The sequence below is a fragment of the Anser cygnoides genome, chromosome 2 (assembly GCF_040182565.1).
Source record: "Anser cygnoides isolate HZ-2024a breed goose chromosome 2, Taihu_goose_T2T_genome, whole genome shotgun sequence".
Classification (NCBI taxonomy): Eukaryota; Metazoa; Chordata; class Aves; order Anseriformes; family Anatidae; genus Anser; species Anser cygnoides.
In genome coordinates this window covers 47,622,835-47,646,153 of record NC_089874.1, presented here as the reverse complement: position 1 = coordinate 47,646,153, position 23,319 = coordinate 47,622,835, and the positions used below count along the sequence as shown (strand labels likewise).

Sequence of the window (23,319 nt, the reverse complement as noted above, 5' to 3'; positions counted from 1 at the left end):
TATCTATTACCTAACTTACAAAGTGTTGGGAGTCTGAGATGTAAAGTGGCTGCATTGCTATCTTGGAGTCATTCTCAGGTTGCTGGTAGTATGTTGATTTTGGTGAATAAAGTACTTTCTCACACTCATTTCTTTCTACACATTGTGTTTATTGCTTCTTAGGAATAATAAATATCGAGGTTCATATAAAAATAAATTGCATGCAGAGTTTCATTTTAATTGTCCTGTTGAAGAACTCAGTCTTGTGGTCCTTATTTGCACAAATAGATCTGCTGACATGAATGCTTAGATATAGAAAGCCAGAAGCAAGAAAGGAGTTTCTTGATGTAGTATTGTGTTTTTCAAATAGAACTAAAGGGTTTTGCAGAATTGTCTGAGGTTTGTTTTTTTTCATATATCAAATCAATTAAAATTATTTGAGATACCGTAATTTTAGGTTTAAGGAATTAAATCTATTTTAGGTTGAAGTCTATTTCAAGCTTGAATGACGCAGAAATGTTTAAACACAACTTAAATATATATATACATATATATATATATAATTTAAAAGGCTTTGGAAAAGTATCTGACACATGGTTGAATTAACTGATCTAATCTGCTATTGACTTATTATAGGTGATACAATTCTGTGAAACATCGGGATATACGTTATATATCTAAAATCTATAAAAGCCTTTGCCTTCTTTTATTTGGAAGTTGTTAATATTCCATTAGCCACAGATCCTGCAATTGTCAAAATATGCAATTACAACCTGGCAACAACTTCAGAAAACATTAGTCTTCAAGCTTTAACAACAGCAACAAAAGATTGGTTTAAAAGAAACCAAATAAAAACAGTGTTTTAGGATCCCTAAAGGAAGTAAGATTTTTTAAACTTTCATCAGTTTAATTTGTGACAATTAGTGAATTTCATCCTTAAACTGAAAAATTCCATGAGGCATAATACTTAAAATCGCTTTTCAAAGAATGATACGATAGCTGAAACTGACAGTTTTTCAATTGTGTCTTTTCTGAACTTCAGGACATGAATAGGATTATCAAAAATTACCATCACTACTTGACCACCCTCAAAATTCATTGTGTTTCAATTCATGGCCACAAGATAGAGCACAGGAAGTTCTGCACCAACATGCGAAAGAACTTCTTCACAGTGAAGGTGATGGAGCACTGGGACAGGCTGCCCAGGGAGGCTGTGGAGTCTCCTTCTCTGGAGATATTCAAGGCCCGTCTGGACGCCTACCTGGGCAGCCTGCTCTAAGGAACCTGCTTTGGCAGAGGGGGTGGACCCGATGATCTTTTGAGGTCCCTTCCAACCCCTTTAATTCTGTGATTCTGTGATTCATCTGATATTGTAAGTTTATGTTTTAGAAACATTCCAAGAACATGTTGGTGAAACATACATTTTTTAAAGCAAGATTTGCATTTATTTCCACAGAATTATTGATTGTTCTATCACTTTTAGGTCCCCATTGCTCTCCTTTCTGATAATGTGAACTCTGTTACTCTTAACAAAAATTGTTTACAACATACAGTTTACTTGTTTTATACCACGCTGTAGGTGCATAATACATGAAGCTGATAACACATACTCTTCACTTCTAAATCTTTTCTAAACTTAATGTAATTTTCTTGCCTTCTTACAATTACTATTTCCCTGAGAATCATTTTGTATTATATTTTTATATTTAAAACATAGACTTATTTTAGGATTAGGTGTTATTTTAGGTTAGGTATTCTTTAGGTTTATTTATTTAGGTTAGGTATTATTTAGGATTCCTCTATTTACGTTAGGTTAGGTATTATTTAGGATTATTTTAGGTTAGGTATTCTGTTCCACTTGTAAATAGGCAAAGGTAAAATTGTAAAACATAATGGGAAATCAGCAAAACACAGTGTGTTGTGGTTCAAACATATAAAAAGACATATCCCTATAAAAATATGGATCTTGAGGCTGGAAACTGAACAGGAATTGAAAATGCACACTCTGTTCTCCCTCAGTAAGCTGTCTGAGACTGCTGGCAAATGACTGGGATTGCAGTGACACCTTTCCAATAAATGTGTGCCACAGACAATTTTTGAGTTTACACTGGGACTGAAAGTAAGCACCTTTCATCATGTAGTTAGTGGAAGTTACCAACAGTTCAGCTGCTGATATATGATAAAAACAAAGCTGCTGTGTATCTGTACATTTAATACAGTTCTTCATATTCTACTTCTTGAAAAATGTTTTCCTTGAATTTCACATATGTTTACAGTTGTAGCAAATATTCAAGGTGTATGAAACAACTATTCTACTTCAGGTATACAGTGGAGTTTTACATTTATTTTAATTCTCAAATCTTGTTTCATTGTGTTTATGAATACCAGTCAGTCTTTCCATGATGTTTCCCATCTTCAATATTAATCATGTACTTGTGAAAGACCTTTAAAATAACATCATATAATGGTGATACATATATCTTTTTCAGTGATGTCTTCATTGTTGTGTTTATTTCCTGTTTCTGTCTACTACAAAAAATAAAGCGTTAAATAAAAATCCAATTATTCAACATCCAAGATAATTTTCTGCCTGCATAAAGGCCAAAACTCCTTTCTTCTTCCTTGCCCCCCTGGGTCATTTGAAATGTAAACTACAGTTGCTGAGAAGGCTTAGGAACTGGAATTGAAGAATAGCTCTGTTCAAGAAAATTGACTCTGAAATAATTGGGACCCCTAAAGATAAGTTGATAGATCTTCTCCCTGATGTATTTTATGGTAGACACTATTGTAAGTTGTGCCTTGGTATAATATTTCTTAAAAATCAATGGTAAGATCATTCTTTGCCTTTGGAGAGCTACTGAAGGGCATGACATGAAAGTGTGGCAGTGAGGTGACTTTGAAACTTTCCACTTCAATGGTGGGTCTTTATTCTGTGGGATTCACCAAGAAGAATAAATCTATCTGAATGCTTCTCTAATTTATTCAAGCTACCAATGGCCCTGAGAGGCTATTCTATCAGGAAGACTTTCTGACTTTGAGGGACAGCCATACTCTCTCTCTTTACAGTTGGTAACAATAAGAATAATTAGCGTTCTACTAGGTTGTCATTTTATACCAAACAAATTCTGAAAGGGACAAGGTCTTTAGACCAACTTTCTTAATGTAACAATAGATATTGTCCATGGACTTTAATAAAACAGTATTTTAGACCAAATTATGAAAACAAAGTCATTTAAGAAGAACAAAAAGTATCCTCCATTTTCCTTAGAAGTCAAATATTATAGTTGTCTTTTCCCTCCTTTGGCATCAGTGTTATTTGAAGGTAATGTTGGTAATTAATCAGTCAGAACTGTGGGACAAAGAAAGGTGGTTTCAACAGCTAGTAGATTGTAATTGTTGTCATTTGCTCATAAGCCTTTACAAATGTAGTTTCCTAATTTTAAACTGAGAATTAGAAGAATCTTTTGATTCCTACTGGTTGTATACCATGCATTGTTTCATAGTTATAGTAACAGTTTTTTGAGAGCCAGACAATTTTGTTTTTTAACAGTCAGGTGGAATGTCGAAAGTCCTAGCTTGTTGGGGAAAAAGTGCAGAACTGTGAGTCCAAGGTGTGAGCCCAATGAAAGGGTTTGCTTTCAACGTAATCCTTTTGCTTAGTTGTTTCTAAAATTATTCATCTGCGTTCTCAGATGTATTAGGAAATTTTTATTTGTCATGTGTCAGTTTGTCTATGTTAGTCTGTCATAATGGTAATCTGTTGTTCAGAATGCAGAGAACTGATGATGCTCCACAAAATTCATACTCTTGCCTTCTGTTAGAAGGGATTCTTTCTGGAAAATGCATGGTCGTAATGCTAAATGATTGACATTTTTCTTGTTCTAAATTTGGAAACATATCACTGAATTTACTTGCTATATGAGATAGAGATGGAAGAGTTTTCAGTTGGCAACCTTTCTGACTTTCTGTCCTATGTTGCTGAAGTGACACAAGCTCGTGTGTGTTGGACATTGAGTGTCCATTCTCCAGCCTTTATTGCAGATTTTCAATTTGATAATGTAAAGATTTGCACACTTGTATGTTTTGTGTTTTTTTTTTTTAAGTAAAAGATCTAAACAAAAAAATACAAATGTGAACAACAGCAGACTGCAATGCATCAGGATAAAAAGAGCATGAATTCTTAAGTCATTTGTTAAGGCTCAAAATCAAATTTTGTTTGTATATTAAATTCTGTTTTATATTCAGAGGTATGCCTTTTTTATTGCATTGCTGTCCTTCTAGAAAAGGTATTTATTCTGTATATCGAAAAGTGAAAGACTAATTCACAGTGTTTACTCTGAGTCTAGCAATCTGGCTTTTTAATAAAAACTTATGACAATACTATAATGTTCTGATTTTTTAAAATGAAGTTATTTAAGAGTGCAAAATCTCAGTGTTTTTGAGAAATCACTGTTCTGCGTTTTTTAAAGTAGAATTCTGCCTTGTTTCCTTTATGTAGGGACAAGCTACCATTGTAGATATAATCTACAGGTAACTCCTACCTATAAAACGGCAGTCTGGATATGTAGAATTCCTGGGTTTGTATTTTAGCAGAGAATTTAATAAAAAGCTTAGTTAGAAAGGTAAATATGAAAAATTAATTGTTAGACTATTTAAAATGGAAGAATGAAATAGTGAAATTGTTTTGCTTTTGCTAATTGCAATTGCTAATTGCTTTGCCAGTGATACAAGATCAGAAGTTCTCTTGATTTCAAATTTAATTCAAAATAATATTTTCAAGCAAGTGGAAAATGAAGTAGCAATGATCATAATGTTCTTTTCATTATGCCACTTCTTATACAACAGTGATATAATTCCTGAGAACGCAACCTCCACAATCACCCTACAAGAATCTCTCATTCAGAGCAGCTCTTGAATCTATGAATAAATCCCACAAGGACAGTGCAGCTCCTCAGTGCAACCATGTCCTTTGGTACAGGCTTGAATCAGAAACTGTTTATTTGGCTGGTGAGTGGCCTGTGGAAGGGGATCTGTGGGTTCTGGTAAACAGTGAGTTGAATATAAGTCACAGTGTGCCCTGGCAGCCAAAAGGGTCAGCTGTACCCTGAGGTGCATCAGCCACAGCACTGCTGGTGGGTCAGGGGAAGGGATCGTCCTGCTGTGCGCTGTGTTGGTGCAGCCTGACCTTGAGTATTGTGTGTGGTTTAGGGCGCCGCAATGCAAGAAAGGCATAAAATTATTAGAGAGTGTCCAAAGGAGAGTTACAAAGATGCTGAAGGGCCTGGAGCTATAAGGACTGGCTGAGGTCACTTGGTTTGTTCGGCCCAGAGCAGAGCAGGCTGAGGGGAGGCCTCATGGCGGCCTGCAGCTCCCTCACGAGGGGAGCGGAGGGGCAGGCGCTGAGCTCTGCTCTCTGGGGACAGCGACAGGACCCGAGGGAACGGCATGGAGCAGGGACAGGGGAGGGTCAGGCTGGGTGTTAGGGAAAGGTTCTGCACCCAGAGGGTGGTCGGGCACTGGGACAGGCTCCCCAGGGAAGTGGTCACGGCACTGAGCCTGCTGGAGTGCAAGCAGTGTTTGGACAATGCTCTCAGACACATGGTCTGATTTTGGGGTGGTACTGTGTAGATCCAGGGGCTGGACTCAGTGATCCTTTTGGGTCCCTTCCATCTCAGGATATTTTATGTGTTTTGTTCTTTCTTTTTTTTTTTTTTTTTTTAATTTTGTACGTTACACAGCTTGAACATGTACAACTGAATATGCTACCCATCACATTTTCAGTAAAAGATACTGCCTAGGAAACCAGTACAGATATTCTTAATGCCCAACAAATAAGGTGTTGGTCTTATGCTCAGTTTTCATGACTTCAAAACTTTTCCTTTTTAAAAGTGTCAGATAACAATGTGATAACATTAGTCTATCTCTTGGCGACATATATGCGAAGTTGGAATAAACCAGATTCAAGCTTTGTCACAGAAGTATCTTAATATGTTTCTTGATGTGACTTCTTGCTTTAGCCCAGTTACATGTATCATTTTCTTTAAAGGCTGCAGCTATTTCTTGCTTGAATCATAAAGGTTTGTCAGTGACCTTTACGAATGGCCATATTGGCTATAGTTTTTCTTAGCTTATCTCAGCAGAATATATGTGACTTATTACAATCAGGACTTACACTTTTTGAAACCAATTGCTTCATAATTTACAATTTACCACAAAGAGTTTTTCTAGATTTTGCCTAAACAAGGATTGCTTATATATTCTTTTAATTCTGTTTTACTGTCAATGTGTACTCAGTTTAAATGTTGCTTACATAGTAAAGTGAGCAGCTCTTGCTAGTGTAAGTAATTCCAATGTGCTTTAAGCATAAGTTGGTTTGCATTGGCAAAACTTCATTTTGTCAATACGATTGCAATTACATTAGTTGCTCTTTTTGGGAGTTTGTGTGTAAAATGACCTTTTTTGACATCCAGGATTAATATACCCACATCAGCAAAATTCTGTATTACCAGCATGATCTAAGCTTTTAACTCGGCAGATTTGGCCCTGGAAAATGAACCTTGTATATAACAAGTCTTCCTCTCTGCTGACCTGGGACTCTTCTATGACCTGGTTGTGTCCAGGTTGCTGCACCAGTCTTTTGGGGTTTGTCAGCTAGCACAGAGGCAAATAGCTTTCAAGCTCTCTTAACTTGTATAGAGAACTTGTTGGGATTTCCCTTGCGTATGGGTATGTTTTCCATCCGTTTAATTAGAACAGAAATTGTCCTTTAATTCAGGCTTTTTCTCTTGGAAATAATTATCTTTCTTTTCTAATATAAACTCTTAATTCTCTGTCAGAATGTTACGTCTGCTAGGAGTATCTTGTGTATTACACATTTGTGTGTGCAAGAAAAATTGAGCACATTTGGTTGAACAAGGCTGTTACTTAGCTACATTAAACATATTCATATAGGTGCATACCATTACATTGATATGTTATGTTTTGACTAATTTGGTAGTTGAGTTTGATTTGTCTCTAGGCCCATGTGCCGGTGTTGTACGATGTAATACATCATATTACGTTAAACACGCCTCCCCATCCAGACTTCATATAGATTCTATATGGTTGTCTGTCCTGGTTTTGGCTGGGATAGAATTTATTTTCTTTGTAGATAGAGACTCGCATCATGCTCTGTTCTGGATTTAGGATGAGAATAATGCTGATAACACACCGATCTTTTAGTTGTTAAAGAAGCAGCAAGTAGTTCCTTGGTTTGCTTTGATTGCATGCATGGCTTTTGCTTTACCTAGTAAATTGTCTTTATCTCAGCCCAGGAGTTTTCTCACTTACCCTTCCGATTCTCTTTCCCATCCCTTTGTGGGGGGAGTGAATGAGCAGCTGTATGGTGGTGAGCTGCCTGCTGGGTTAAACCACAAAATCATCATTATTCTGTTGAGGTGAATGTTAAGAGTCAGAGAAATAGCAAAACAAAATGAAATAGAAAACCATTATTTATACTTAATGAATGTATTTGACTTTTAAGTAATTCTCAGTTCTTCGTAAATAAAGTTGTTCTATTGTATAATATCCCTTTTATTCTTTATTTCCTTTTATATTTCCTTTACATACCTGATTTCAGCAAATATGATTAATTAGGACTCTGACAAGGGAGATTACATCTTATAATTTTATGACCCTTGGATGTTTGTTCTAGTTTCCTTTAAATTTTCTCATTAAGTTGGTAGAAGAGAATGTGCAATTCCTTTTAGTTGCCTCAATCCCTCAGTCTAGTGCTTTAGTTTACACTATTCATAAAAATAATACCTTCTGTTTTCTTACCGGACATGAGTAAGAGCTTTTAACTGGAAATGTGATTTTAGGAATGTATGGATTCTTTTTAACAAATAGTTTGCCAAACAGAATTAATCTGATTATTGTTGTACTGGAAGCCAGTACAGGGTATTACATGGTAAAGTTTCAAAGATCAAGTTGAGTGCTTCTTTTAGTCAAATGAATCTCCTGTTTATTCGGAGAACTATGTGATACACCTTTTTGCCTTTACCTGACATACTACTTACAAAATAATTATGTAGTTTATTGTATGGCAGGTTCCTAGAAGAAGCATGTAAAAGCATCAGTCTCATGTTAAGCACACAGTAATACTCTGGATGTTGCATTTACTACACAGACTTAATAATACAATCTTGCATTTCAGCTGTATCACAGTGCTAAATCTGCTTCTTGTTTGTGAAATGTTTTAGTAATTTTGTAAAGACACAAGAAAATATTTTAAACAATCCTGTGCTCACTGTGGTGTTTGGTGAGTGGGCATGTAGTGTATGTGTAAGGAAAAGACTCATTCCTCAAATTAGGCAGAGTACTATGGAAAAGGGTATGTAAACATATAATTCAATTGTCATCACAGTGTTTGTGACAGAGATGCACATGTGTTTTATTAATAAATGTAAAGCTTTTGGAGATCTAAGAGAAGAAGAGGTTACCTTAATGTATTGTTGGTTTTTGAGAATATTCTTCTTATAAATAGGTACGATGATTATATATGATTTTAAAATCCAGGAAGATATATAAATTCCTTTGGGTAATCACTCCCCAATACTTCTGAGAGAAGTGGCTGCAAATGTATCATATATTAATATTTTCAACCCAAGAAGTTAGTTAATGTAGCATGCTTTAAAAAACAACACAGCTTATTTATAATTTCACTCTGTGTGTTGTAAGCCTATTAATTCAAATTAGTTTGTGGTGCATGTTGACTATTTCATAATCTGTATAGTATTGTATTTCTGAATTTTAATTATTTTCTGTCATTTCAAAATACTAATTTACTTAGTGTTCCACTCACTTGCATTGCATCAGTGAAGCAGACCTAGAAGTAATTTCCAAAGCAGTGTTACGTTGCTGTTTCTATTTAATAGCTGAAGTGGAGCTCATTTTTGTTAAGAGCTAGTCAAAGGCTGAGGTTCTGGGTCATGGAGTTTGGTAACAACTATTCTACTGCTCTGCTCCTTTTATGAGTTCAGTGTATTAAATAAGAATTTACTTCTCTTTGAAAATAAATCTTAAAATATGTTTTTTACAGCCTTGTGGAAGAAAACCATCTTTTTCCAGCTCTTTTCCAAGTCATCTTGGTAAGAACTTCTTTATATATATACACACTAATAAATATGTATAATATCTCTCAAATCATGTAAAAATATTAAGCAAATTTATTAAGGCATGTTTATAAGTTGTTGATAAAGTGAACAGTCTATAAATACAAAAGATTATAGTGTCTGTAAGTGGGCATGTATGTTGTTCTCACCAACTGTCTGCCTTGCTTTTATAAAGATTTTTTCTTTTTTGAATAAAATAAGAATCTGAAAAACATAATTAATGAGCTTGATCCTTAATTAGAACCATGTATTTGCCCAACCCAAGCAACAAATGCAGAGCAACCTGTGCTTATGTAACAGTATCAAAACAGAGTTTTGTTATGATAATGCAAACTACCACTATTAGCTTTTAGAATTTCTTTCAATGTAAAATGTCGGGGATATGATTTTTTGTAGTAACATGCTGAATTTCCTTCCCTAATTAGGATCTGCCACTTATGAAAAAGTCATAGAATCACAGAATGATTTGGGTTGGAAGGGACCTTAAAGATCATCTAATTCCAACCCCCTGCCATGGGCAGGGACACCTCCCACAGGACCAGGTTGCCCAAAGCCCCATCCAACTTGGCCTTGGACACCTCCAGGGGTGGGGCGTCCACAGCTTCTCTGGGCAACCTGTGCCAGTGCCTCACCACCCTCAGAGTAAAGAATTTCTTCCTTACATCTAATTTAAATCTACCCTCTTTTAGTTTAAAGCCATTATCCCTTGTCCTATCACTACACTCCCTGACAAAGAGGCCCTCCCAACTGTCCTGAAGGGCCCCAGTTAGATACTGAAAGGCAGTTATAAGCTCTCCCTAGAACCTTCTCTTGTCCAGGCTGAACAACCCCAACTCCCTCAGCCTGCCTTCATAGGAGAGGTGTTCCAGCTCTCTGAGAATCCTCGTGGCCCTCCTCTGGACTTGTTCCAACAGGTCCATGTCCTTCTTGTGCTAGGGTCCCCAGAGGTGAACACAGGGCTCCGGGTGGGGTCTCATGAGAGCAGAGTAGAGGGGACAATCACCTCCCACAACCTGCTGGCTGCACTTCTTCTGATGCAGCCCAGGATATGGTTGGCTTTCAAGGCTGCAAGATCACATTGCTGGCTCATGTTGAGCTTCTCATCAACCAACGCCCCCAGGTCCTTCTTCTACTCAGGGCTGCTCTCAATCCGTTCTCTGCCCAGCCTGTACTTGTGCTTGATCATGAAGTGATCATGAAAAAATGGTGATGGCTTTGCACCTCTGGAATGTTGCAAAACAAATGTGTTAACAAAAAAGAAACGTCTGCAGGATAGTTTGGAAGTTGGGTCCTGTGCTGTCTGCTAGTCTTCTCACCGATATTTTGCAGAATCTCTTGTTTTTTCAAGCCCGTTTGTTCATGATCTTGTGCCAGGTAAGTGTTCTGTAATGTAAATGTGCTCCTGATGAATACTAAATATGAATAATTTATGCAATGTAGGCAGATTGCATGCTTGCTATTGCATCGTTCTTGAAATTCAGTCCTAGATGTTCTTAAATGTGATTCTGAATCAACTTTGACTTTCCTTTCCTAGGTTTAAATATGTGAATTTTCTCTAATCCTTTGCAGTGATTTATTTCACTACCTATCTTAAATCTCTTTATTACCACATAATCAGATAAGCCTTTTTTATTAAAGTAACCTCTTCAGTGATGACAGATTTTTGCAGTAGCATACAGAACACAAACTTTATGGTATTTTGTGTATATATTTGTACAAGTCTGAAAAGACCTTATTGTGACAAACATTAACAGTAAGAGCAACACTTCACAGTGTTTCATAAATAGTTTTGACCTGGTATAAGTACTGCTTAGAAGTCGTAACAAAAGAGAAACACAGTAAAATATGGAAGTCGAGTGTTTATGGTAATATCCTCAAATATCAAGTTAATGTTTGAAACTTCTTCAAGTGCTGGTATCTTGAAGGTTAACTACCAGAAAAGTGCATATATATTTATATATTATTATTTTTGGATATTTGAGAATGTGTTCAACAAATGATTTCTAGAAATCTTCCCAGATCCTGAAAAACTCATTATAAACTTGTTATAACTTATCTATAGGCATGGCATTTAAAAAGTATGTGCATCATACCATGTAGATATAGGATAAGATAAGTTGGAGTCAGTTGTAAATACTCACTCCTGATCTTCCTGTACATCGTTTGATGTCATGAGTTCTAGAAACAGTTTTTAGAGAGTAAAAAGCAGCTAAGATGGAAATTGTGTGCATGACTGGTGGTCTGTGGCCGTTTCACAGCTCTCTTCAACCTATATAGTTATCTTGGGACTTAGAATTGTGAGGGAAAAGGTTTATAACTTTTAGGAAGGAAAAAAAATCCCTTTTCAACATGCTTTGTCTGGGAAGGACATGTTTAGTAGCTTCAACTGCCATGCATAGCAGTCAAGGTCTAACAGTACCCTGGCTATCAGCTGTGGTCTTGGTTGGCTTGAGGGACATGAGACTCCCTAAATGGGAGTGCTAACCTCCTTGCTGTTCCCTTGTTCTCCCTGCAGAAGAGTGAATTCAGCGAAGGAATGTTAGGCAATTGGGAAGGCTCAGGAGCCAGGATGAATCAAGGGACTAGTCTGTTTGGGCTTTGGAGCCACATGAGTGCGAGCAACTCTTACCAGCAGGGTCAAGCAAACGTATGGAAGGATGTTGCAGATAAAAGGAATGAGAATTTGGGAAGTAGGAATGCTAAGGCTTTGGGAGGAGTTTTCACTGGGATTCAGTAAACAGAGTTTACAAGAAGTTGGAAAATTTTATGCATGAGAACTCACTTCTGCATGTTCACTCATTCCACTCCTTTGTGTTCACGGTACATGTAAGTGCTAAACGTCTGCATTTATGGGACTGATGGTGCTAATGTAAATATCTTTAAAAGCAGTTAAGAAAATCTAGTCTTTGCCAGGTTGAGCATTTTCAAAAAGAGAAGGTGAGGAGAAATTTGGTGAGTGCCAAAAGTGTGTAATAATGGTCTGCACTAAAGGTGTGATTTTATTATAGGGCCTGAAGAATACCCTGGAGTGATTACTTATTAGGCTGTTTTTCCTCAAGGGCAGAATGAATTAGAAAACCCCATCATTATAGGTTTCTGAAATCATTTTCATGGTTGTGTGAATGAAAGGAGCTTCATGTCATTTGCTTTCCGTAAAAAAAAGCTTTCGTCCATTAACTAGTCTGTGCTCAGGTTTATACTTCGGTTTTTGAGAAACAGGATAGCTCAGTAACATGGGGCTGTGTGTTGTTGTACCTAGAATTTTACCAGACCCTAAACTATTGATTTTAAATTACACTTCAGAGTCAATACATTACTTTGTAGGTACATGCTCAGTAAATTAATATAGAGCTATTAAGTTCATGGAGTGTCATTAGTATTTCACAGTTTCTTATGCAGAGACCAAATACCCAGTGCATTTTCTGTGCATTCTTAAGTGCAGTTTGTTACTACCAGCAGTGCTACTGACAGGACAGTGACTCTTCTAGGATCTGAAAGGGAATAGTTTGGGCTCAGAATTGGAAAGTGTCTCCAAGAGCAGACTTCATTTCTAGACTGTCTGTGCTACAGTCAAAGCAGGATTGAACGTACTGGCTTTAATCTATCTCTCAGAGCAGTGGAGACATGATGGCTTGCAGATACTGGGCACTTCACAGGAAATAGGTTTTAATGTGACTGCTTCTCACTGTTCGTTGCTGTAGAGTTGCAGCACTGCATACTGCTGACTCTGTGTTGTGGTCTAACCCTTAACCGTGAGAGCTGAAATTTCTTATCCTGTCCCATGTGTCTGGACCTGTTTAATCAATGAACTCCGCTGAATTGCACCAAATGTTTCTGTTCATGTCCTTTATGACTGCCTCTCTGTAAATGTTACAGCTGCCAAAAAAAAAAAAAAACAACAATACAAAAACAGAGTACTGAATGAGTAAAAAGGGCTGTTACAGTCTACCTAAAAAGTTGTTCTAAGATAATAGGTATGAATTTCATTCACCTGAGCTAGGTTCTAGTTACTGATCTGTTAGTAGGAGGCTTTAAATTCAGTTGCCATTCCCCTGAGAACCCTCAACACTTATTTATCATTTCAATTAATTTCAGTAAATGCAGATTGATAGTGTGCTTTTTAAATACGTGAAAGACCTGTTTACAGTGCTTTGTTGCAAAACTTCAGAGGGGAATTTCACGTTGTACCTGAATGTAAAGTAGTTCCATCGTTACCCTGATCCCAGATCCTAGCGCTAGCTGTGAGGTAGATTATGGGTATTTCTACAAAGTAATAGGAAGGTATGACTGCAGTATGAGTGGGCATTTATCTTGCTATAACATCTAATGAGATCAGTGAAGATGTAGTGATGTGCATCTGTGTGAGTTTTCATGTCCACAAAAAGGAAGGTGGATTCACAGTAAGTATGAGTATATTCAGAACAGCGTGGGACTGAAAAACAGAAGGAAAGTTGACATCGTAACGTGCAAAATTTAAATGGTGCAAACTCCCCTTAGTAACGAGATTAAAAATAAAGTGCCAAGTTCCATGATGTTGTAAATGATGCCAAAAGTTGAGTTGGTGTAAGATAGAAATAGAAAATGCTGTTGTTGATGAAGTAGAGATTGCAGCAGAAAAGATTACTGTGGGATATACTTCATGTTACACTTCGCCTTTTTTTCTGCTGCGCCCTTAATATTCTGCTTCTAATATTATTTATTTCACTATGTCAAACCTATGATTATATGACATATCAGTATATTATACACAAAATGTTATTTTTTAATATCATAGTATATTGTTACAGTGAGGTCAGTAATGGAAGTGGAAATATTCTTTAATATTTCTAACATGTATTTGTATTTTAGACTGCTAACAGCATTTTGTGAAGTAGCTAAAAATAAATTTGACATATATGTTATTTTGTGTGCTAGGTTACTTTTTTGAGTGGCTTTTCTCCAGTGTTTGGGGGGAACTCTACACACATCATAAACGTTTCATGGCCTTCCTTTAGGGCCATCTGAATCTAGGCTATGGCATAGAAAAGAAATTCTGTAGTTGGTGAAATCCTATTTTTCTGTTGATAAATTTTAAAACTAAAGCTAATGATGCTTGTGATTAGAAACTCAGTGCTTTCCTCTTTTTAAAGCCCCGTAGTTAATTCTCTGCTCCTTCTATTAAGATTTCCCATGTAAGTTTTAACACACTAGCATCTCACAAACTTCAGCTTCTGCTGTCAAATATTTTTTGCAATGTTCTGTAGTTTAAAGTTCAGTGATACCATGAAAAGTGTGGCAACATGGATTTAAAGACATATCCTTTTAATAAAATTTACTTTTTAGTAAGATTAAAAGTTATTGTGTTTGTAAATGGTATGTTATTATTAAATATCATCACCTAATGGTATGCATTATTGTGTCAGAACCTTTTAACAGCACATGGTATTAATAAGTCCACATCTTCATCAGAAGTTTTCTTTACATTTTTTGAAAGAATTTGTTTTAAAATGTCAAATTTTAATTTATTTTTCTTTAAATATAGTGGAAATATTATGGAAATGTTGAATATATTTCTTTTTGTAGTCATATTCACATATTTTTATTTTTTCTTAGTTGTCTTTGGGTTTAAGATTTGGTTTTATACTGTCTCCATTTTGCTCTATGAATTCATTTTAAAAAGTTTAATTACAGAATTAGTCTTAAACTAGAAGATCATATATTGTTCATATTTTTGATAGGCTGCAGTAAACCTGTGCTCAAGAGGTTAATGCAACAGCAGAAGCATTAATCTACTTCTATCTGCTAAATTAGCCACCTCTTAGTCCAGCATGGTGCCTGCCATGGTGGCGGTCTACAAGAATTAGCTTTCTTCTTACTGTTGCAAGTACTTGTGGATCATCCAGGTTGGATACTTGGAGAGTTGGAGACTGCTTATATTCTGTAGTGAGTACATGCTTATGCTGCCAAAATCATGTGCTGGAGAAAGTTGGGATAGCAAATAGGGCAAATAATGTAAGTTCGAGCACTTTATGTGAATAGGCAGTTGACCCTCTAGGCTGTAAATGAACTAAAATCTCTCTCTAAGTTCTGTGCTTGCATGAGAAGATCGATACTGGTAGTAGCTGGTACCTGTAGACATTTCACTCCAGTCTGCAGCCATGTTCAGTACTCAATTTAGCCCCAGCCATTTATTTAAAAGAAAAAATACAAAGATAATCTGGGAATGGTTAGGCAACGTTTGTTTTACAGAACAGGAAATAGTATTTATTTGAATAAAATAATTTTAATAGATTTCTGTGGGGTATTCCTGTTTCTGATTGTGTATCCAGTGCAGTTATAACAAATAGTGAAACGCGCAGTGGCTCATTTTGGTGTACTTCATCTGCTCATTTCTGCTTTGATGGAAAATCTGCACTTATAAGGTATCTGAAGTTAGATTCTAAAAGTTATTTTGCAGCTTCTACAGGATGAGCTTTAGTTATATTTAGAAACTTTAAGTTTATCCTTAATTTATTTTTGTATTTGTGAAGCATATGCATTGCCTACAATCTGCTAGATTAAATAGCCAAATTCTGTGTTGTGATGTTGTGTGTAAAACTGCAGTGACAGGCCAGAAATAGATTTCATGTAGTCTGTGAGGATTTCTGAAAGTGAAAATACAGAAATCCTGTTTTAATGTGTTTTTTATAAAGCAAAATAATTGCTTATTTTCAAAGTAATTCCTATCCAAAAATGGATTGAAGGGAAATCAGTGAGAAAGTGTTAGATATCTCAGTAGTTACCTGTTTTCAGTGAGAAAAATGATGAGATGCAGTTTAAAGAAAACAAATATAATGTACATGTAAAGAACGCTTCAACAATGAGTATGGTATAATGTATCCAAACAAACATTTCTTACCAATGTGTTGAAGTCTCGTGTCTCCACCAGTACAGTGACAATAAAGTAAGGGTTCAGTAAGGGTTACTATAAAAATGGTTCTTCAGAAAAAGATTTTTTTTGTACTTTTTCGGTAATCTTTCTATCAGTAGTTTTTGGGGAAGTGTTTATACATCTACACATCTGTAACCATTTGATTAGTATTTAGTCAGGTTCTTAATGTGTTACGGTCAATTTTTCTCTACTAACACTGTACAAATCATGAACTCTTAGCAGTTTTATTTCTTGAAGGGTAACTGTTGTCTGCTTGAGTCATGGCAATGGAACTGTTATAAGCCAAAATGCCTGGTATAAAGGCCACTTCTGATTGTGGTTAATAATGAGAATCCCTGGTATAAGATTTTTTTCCCTGATATTGTTAGATGACGGCAGTGTTTTTACATATGGGTAAGCAGTAAAAAGGTCAAGAAAAGTTTCCTTTGCATAGGCATTTGGCTGTGAACATTAACAGGAGCAAGGTTTGGCTTTTAAATATCATTGTAACTTTTGCTAGACTTTCAACGTGTTTGCTATAACCAAGAAGCTTCAGGCTTATCTGTGCTGCAGTCAGTGTGTGGCAGCAATTCACAAAGCCATCTGCACCTACCCTTGAGCTAGCAGCTTAGCTGACAGTGGTAATGGGGTTGCAGCAACAGAGGGCTGAGAACGTGTGAAGCCTTGTCCTGAAGCTTAATCAGTCCTTGGGCAGTCTGCTGCTGCAGCCGTGCTGCCTTGGGTCCCCTCGGTAGTTCAAAGCAGAAGATGTCTTCACAACTGCTGTGTGGGTGTCCTCCTGTACTTGCAGAAGACCAATATAGTTTGAAGAAACCTCCTGGAAAGGACTGGAGCTGGAGAGTCACAAGTGATTGTAACATACCCTGGGGACCTGGGGACCACACGGCAACAACATGCTGCTCCTTTTGAGGGGTGCCTTATGTATGCCCTAGGAGATGCGTGGCACTGCTTTTGTGTTCTTTTTATGCAGATTGTGAGCTTGGGATAGTGAAAGAAATACTGTATAACTAAAACTTCTGCATGTACAAGTTTGAAAACTATCTAAAAGTTTCCCTTTAAGAAGTGCTAGCGTTAAACAGAGCTGGAATGATTTACTTTCTCTCCATGACCCTGAGAGAACTGTTGTTGGGGTTTTGTTTCTTTTTTTCCAAGTGGTATTAGGAGCTGATTTTTAGCTGTTCTTGTAGAGTTGCTTGAATCAAATAGTTTTTATAGAATCTCAGAATGGTTTGGGTTGGAAGGGACCTTAAAGATCACCCAGTTCCAACCCCCTGCCATGGGCAGGGACACCTCCCACCAGAGCAGGTTGCCCAAGGCCCCATCCAGCCTGGCCTTGGACACCTCCAGGGATGGGGCATCCACAGCTTCTCTGGGCAGCCTGTGCCAGTGCCTCACCACCCTCAGTGTAAACAATCTCCTAACATCAACTCTAAATCTCCCCTCTTTTAGTTTAAAACTGTTCCTTGTCCTATTGCTATCTGTCTTTGTAAAAAGTCACTGTGTCTTTTCTTAAGCCCCCTTTCACTAAGTAGTAGTTGTGTGTATTTGTGATAAAAGACAAAATTTGAGAAAAATGTGTTTTCAGTGCTTTTCATTTACTTGAGGTACTTTGTTAGTGGGAAGAAGAAGGGGCTTGTTAGCAGAGTACTGAGAGAATTAAGGGAACTGCTTCTTGTTCCCATTGGTAGTCCTTATTTCTTCTATACCTTGGGCAAATTGTATAAACCTTCTTTTTCAGACGTCAGTAGTGTGCTTCTGTCCTTTGTGTGCCCAGTGAAGACATTTACTCTTACAGAACTGTCAGAAATTGGTGCTCATCATTCTGAAACTAGGCCTGTCCCTGCTGGACCTTATTCAAGTGTAATTCTTCAATTCATTTTTCATTATTGTAATGTTATGTATAACTATAAATGCATATCAGAGGAATGTAGTATCGGTTCATTAGAGCTTAGAAGGTATTCAGATTTTGTTAGGAAAAGCACTAGGAATTCTAAATAAATGTGAGTGATCTATGTTATAGCTGCATGTCTGTGTAGATCTGTCACCATAGGTTTGCTGGTGGAATTGAAATATGTGATGGGAAGCAGAGCTATCCTTCAAATCATTTTAATATTACAAATTGATATTGTGGATAATAAAATGGCTTTTAAAAAGGAAAGCCTATTACTAACACATATCCCTCTATCATTCTCTTTCTTATCTGGAAATTTATTTTGAGCTATTGATCCTGTTAAAGGATGGAATAGTTACTTACAAAATCACCTGAAGCTTCATTTCTGAGAGAAAAATTGAGTCCACAGCATTTCTGACAGCATTGTGTTCTTTTATGGGAAGGGAATTCTATTTGCATCTTAAAGGAATTGCTAGGCACTAATATTTTAGTGTGCATGCTACATAACTATTTTTTAAAAATTTTATTTTCAGTGCTAGCTGGTATAAGAAAACTCATGGATAAACAATATTCATATGTGTTTTTTTTTACCATGTCCCAGAAAGGCAAATTTTTTTATGGATAATAAACATGACTATATAAAGGGCTTTAACAAGGTTGTAAAGTTAGCTGTACCATATGGGGAGGGAAATCACAAACAAGGGTGTGTAGGCCTGCGATGTGCAAAAATAGTTACTGTGATTACTGCTATTCCTAAATGCATTTCAATGAAAAAATGTCACAGAATAGCAATCACTGCTGTGCATTGTGTGGGCAGATTGTCTTTATTGCTCTGACTGTCCCAAGAACATGTCCTGGAAGAGCTTCAGAAAAACTTGCATAGTCCAGCTGAGACCTCTGGTCCTTTTGGTTTTGCTGTAGTGACTGTAACACTGCTGGTTGGGACCACGAGCCCCATGTGACAGGGATGCGTGGCAATGTTGTAGTTTAAACTCTTTTTATAGTCAGTTAAGAACTAACCGTAACCCTAAGATGTGTCCCATGTTACAGCATGGAATACAGAACCCCATGATCCCTTCCGAGATCCCTGAGCAGGGGTTCAGACTGAAGAATTCCAAGGTGCCTTCAACTATATGTCATTCAGTGATCTGATTTGCATGATCCAGTCCATCCTCCTAAAACAAACAAACAAGAAAGCAAATGAAAACAGCCCTACATTTCCTAGCATGGTATCCACCATGCACTCTTTCCTACCCATAATTAAGTATGTAACTCCTCTGGATTAGGATCCAAGTCAGTAGTCACCTAGGTGAGTTTGGGTTTCTGAGCTCTTCATGAATTTCCCACTTCCTAATTCCTGGTGTGCTTTGACCTTCAAGTAAGCAAGATGGACTCAGTGAAGTGGCAAAATGTGTTCAGCCGGCTTGGCTCTGCTTCCATTTCTGCCTTATGTGAGCCAACTGAATCTTACACCACACAAGGGTGTTCTTTGGTGAATCAAATCCTAGACAGGCTGTAGGGCAGGGCTAGGAGGATGGATGTATGAAGTCAGTGAATGTTTTTGGAAACGTGTTTTGTCTGGCAATACTTGTGGATATTTTGAAAGGTGCCTTTCATATGAGTCTTGTTTTGAATGGTGTTCTGAGCAAATTCTTAACTCAGTGAGGCATTTGTGATTGGGTAATTTAGGTCCCAAGAGGTAATATTTTTGTAATGATTATATTTTTGCTTAAAGGGTGTATAGCTCTGCATAGCTCTGTATGCTGACTTCAGATTTGCACCAGATAAAAGTTGATGCTAATGGATTTTTCTTGGAAAACTAACTTGAATGTTTAGGAATTTGTAGTTTGCATACTGTGTTCAGAGACGAATTTTAAATACCTTTTAAAATTTGCTTTTAGCATTTGACTTACAAAATATTTTTCTTCACAAACGAGCTGTGTGAGTTTTTGCAGCATTTAGTATGTCTTCTGTAGTGTTCTTACTTTACTGTGCTGCAGCAGTTCAGTATGTGTTGGTCAGTTTTCAGTACAGGTCTGATATGTAATTATTGAATGCTTAGAAGTCTTAAATGAGTGCACGTATGTGCACATACATGTATTTCTGTCTCAAGGAATTAAGGAATTGCTTTGATTGCATAGAAGTGTGCTAAAGTGGAGCAATTCTAAACTTGAAAACTAAGATTTGGACCTAATTAGCATAATAATGGGCAGATCCAATTCAACTGCTTGGGTCTGTAATCTTATGAGTAAAATAAAATTGTGTGGGGGTAACATGATTAATTAAATAGTTTGTATTTGCTCTATAGACAGAGGCTTCATGATTTCATCAAACTTTTCTTTTTTTTTTTTTTAATATCATGGCATCACGCACCCTGCCATACAGCACACAGTACTACACAATGGTTTTTGCTCTGCAGCAGCGAGTTGGCTGTTGAAATTCAAGTACAGGTTCTTTGTAGTCCAACAACTAAATTCTAGGAGGATTTTTTTAATAATCTCAGGTGTCATGTCAGTTTTAAACCTTTGAGTCTCTGCTTTTGAAAATATACACAGATACAGTGGATTTTTGTCATATTTTTTCTTTGATGCTATCATTGGTATGTGAAAAAAAATGAAAGGATTACTGGTAATGATCTGTACATAATCTAATACTGTTTTGTCAGTTTAAATAAAATATAAAATCTTAGTAGGTACTGGAAATCAGTACAGATGCTCCAGTTTATCAGCTTCTGGTGTACTTTTACTAGCATAGGCAAAGCTGGCAAAAATATTTAAGGAGTTAAAACCTTTGATTCTATGGATTTTCTGGTGTACTTGTGGGTTTTGTTTGTTTTTTTTTTTTTCTTCTGTCAAACACTTTCTTCAAGTCAAGCATTAAGAGAGAAATTTTAAGTTATATGTACCGTTTTACTGAAATGCCAACCTTCTCTATTGTATGCCTCTAAGTTTTCTGTATTTTTAGACTTGTTGAACGCTGGAAAGCAGTGTCTGTTTTCCAGATAGATGTGCTTAGTTTCTTTGGTAATTTGGGTTTATCTCCAGCAGTTGAAGTTAAGCATTGCAGTGCAGAAATGACCTGCAATTTTCTGTTAGTCTTTTAGCAGAAGTTCTTTCAACAAGCTAGCTGATTTCATGTGTCTGATGTGCACGAAATCTCTCACTGGGCTCTTGCAGTATACGCTTTCTCATTTTTTAAGTAAGTCTAATGCTAGGAACATGCAAATCTATTACTGCTTTTAGACCATCTTGAAAAGTCATGTATGACGTATCTCACAAGTTCCAGACTGCTTTGACCTTGTAATATATCTCTGGCCAAGAGAGCATCTGTTATGTCCTTCAGCATCTGGGTAAGGAGCGAGGGATGTGCGAGATTTGCGTGCATGTCATTTTCTGGCATAACTTACTTTGCTTATGTATAGCTTTAAGCTTAACCATTTCTGATATCTGTTCATGTTGACCCCTAATTTAACATGGCTTCATGTGCTTGATCTAGGTTAATTCAGGAAATAACAATGGATTTTCATATTCAGGAGGGTGCTCTTCGGTGTGTACATCTCATCCAAACTAAAATACTTTTGTAATGATCCTTAATGAATTATTTTCCTTGTGCTTGTTGGTGAGACACAAATGCAGAAACCCCATGTGTTGAGTTCTCCCTGGAAGTCAGAAGAAGGATTGATTCTTGAAGTGCAGTAGGTATTAAGGCAGTCCTGTAAACAGACACACTTATGGGGAAGCAACAAAACGTGGCAGTATTTGGAGTCACTCTATATCTGCGTCACTCTAAGCTGTGAACTTCTTAACATTTGCAGAGTGCTTTTATTTAGTATCTAATGCTATGCATTTTTTCCCTGTCAGTTGTATTATTTTTCACTGTAAAAGTGTTCAGATGAGTTGTAGAAAGTTATAAAACCACATGAATATGGAAGCAGATTATCTTTGTAAATTCCTCTTATCTCTCCTCCTTCTCTCTCCCCACCACCACATTTCTAAATTACTGTACTCAAAAGAGTGCTTTGTAGCACTGTTGTATGCTGGTCCTTTTTAAAATGCACTTTGTTGTTAGATAGCATGTTAAGTACCCACTATTTATAAAGTAAATCAAGAAGTGGTACCAGATCTTGTAACACAAAGAGGTATTTTGAGAACATGTGGAGGAAACTTGGAGAAGTACAACTAAAACAAATGCAAACGTTACTGAACGAAAATTAAATATGTTCATTTTGACTAAACAGTCGTAATTATGGAGCATAAATGTCAAAAAGTACTTTAAAGGTGCAGGTGCAAAGAAGGTGTAAAGTTGCTTGAAGCAATAAGATGAAATTAAGAAAGTGCATCTTTCTTGCATTTTTTTAAAGAAGTACTTTGCATTCAAGAGAAGTAGCCTGTTGAATAGTTTTGCATAAGGACATTAGGAACAAGTCTGCAAAAGGCACTAATACATGCACCCTAGAAAAAGAAAATTTAAAATGCAAAAAAAGCAGTTTAAACGTAGCCAATATATTATTTTGAAATGTAATTTCTCTCTTTCTACAAAGTAGAAGATCTGGCAACACTTCTAGTGGAAGTAGAAATCTAGTTTTATTCCATATTCCTAGGTATAAGAAGAATTTGCTCAAAAATGAAATGGAAAACAAGCCTACTTAAATGTAAACTAATACATGTCTTAATAAGTGTTTCAACTTCACATGAAGTAAGGGTAGCTTGAATCAGTGCATGCATAGTTCAAAAGATTTTTTAAAAGTATGGGAAAGATGTGAATTTTTGCCCTAAAAGGGAAATTGTATTTCTTTTAGTTACCATTTTGTCTTTCCATATAGCTTTAAATAATTTTTACACTACTTCATTTTATAGTGAGTTCTTCTGTCTAGCTCATACCATCAGGAAAAAAATGTATTAGTGTTTGCCTGCTTTAATCTGAATGGGAAGAGTTTTTGACCTTTTGCTGTGCTCACTGGGCATTTTACTGGTAATTTCATTTCAATCATCAGAGCAATTTGTCAGTTTTGGGAACTTAAGGAAGAAATGTATTGAGCTTATGTTTCTTCATGATGGACATCACCAGCAGCAGGCATGTTAGAACACGACTGACTGTCACCATCGACTGCCCCAAGACTAGAATAGGCACGCGACTGGTGTTCCCCACTTTTTGTCCAAATGAGAAATGTTTTAAAGTCTTTAAAAGTTTGCAGTGCAAAGCTTTCAAATTCTTTGAGGGTTTTATGTTATTTTTTACTGTTGTCATAAAGCTCTTTAGCATTCATATATTATTTCATCACTGTTGATTTGAGCTTTTTTAAATAGAAGTTCTGTGCATAACCTTCAGGATACTGTAAGTATCCATGTAATTAAAATCCTCTCAAGTTTTTTTTAACACCCAGTACT

The 23,319-nt window shown here is 36.5% G+C and overlaps 1 protein-coding gene across 10 annotated transcripts in view; it reads left to right on the top strand.

The window, feature by feature from the left end:
- ULK4 (unc-51 like kinase 4) overlaps positions 1–23,319 on the top strand; it is a 246,606-nt gene that overhangs the window by 110,121 nt on the left and 113,166 nt on the right. For 6 of the 10 annotated variants that reach the window (XM_066992021.1, XM_066992022.1, XM_066992019.1 and 3 more), the window contains exons 31-32: positions 9,059–9,107; positions 10,461–10,505. The exons of 1 other annotated variant lie outside the window; for it this stretch is intronic. In XM_066992021.1, coding sequence (XP_066848122.1) covers positions 9,059–9,107; positions 10,461–10,505 — 94 coding nt within the window. The remainder of the gene's footprint in view (positions 1–9,058; positions 9,108–10,460; positions 10,506–23,319) is intronic. 3 more of the 10 variants (XM_048075821.2, XM_048075819.2, XM_066992023.1) reach the window with 1 other exon arrangement.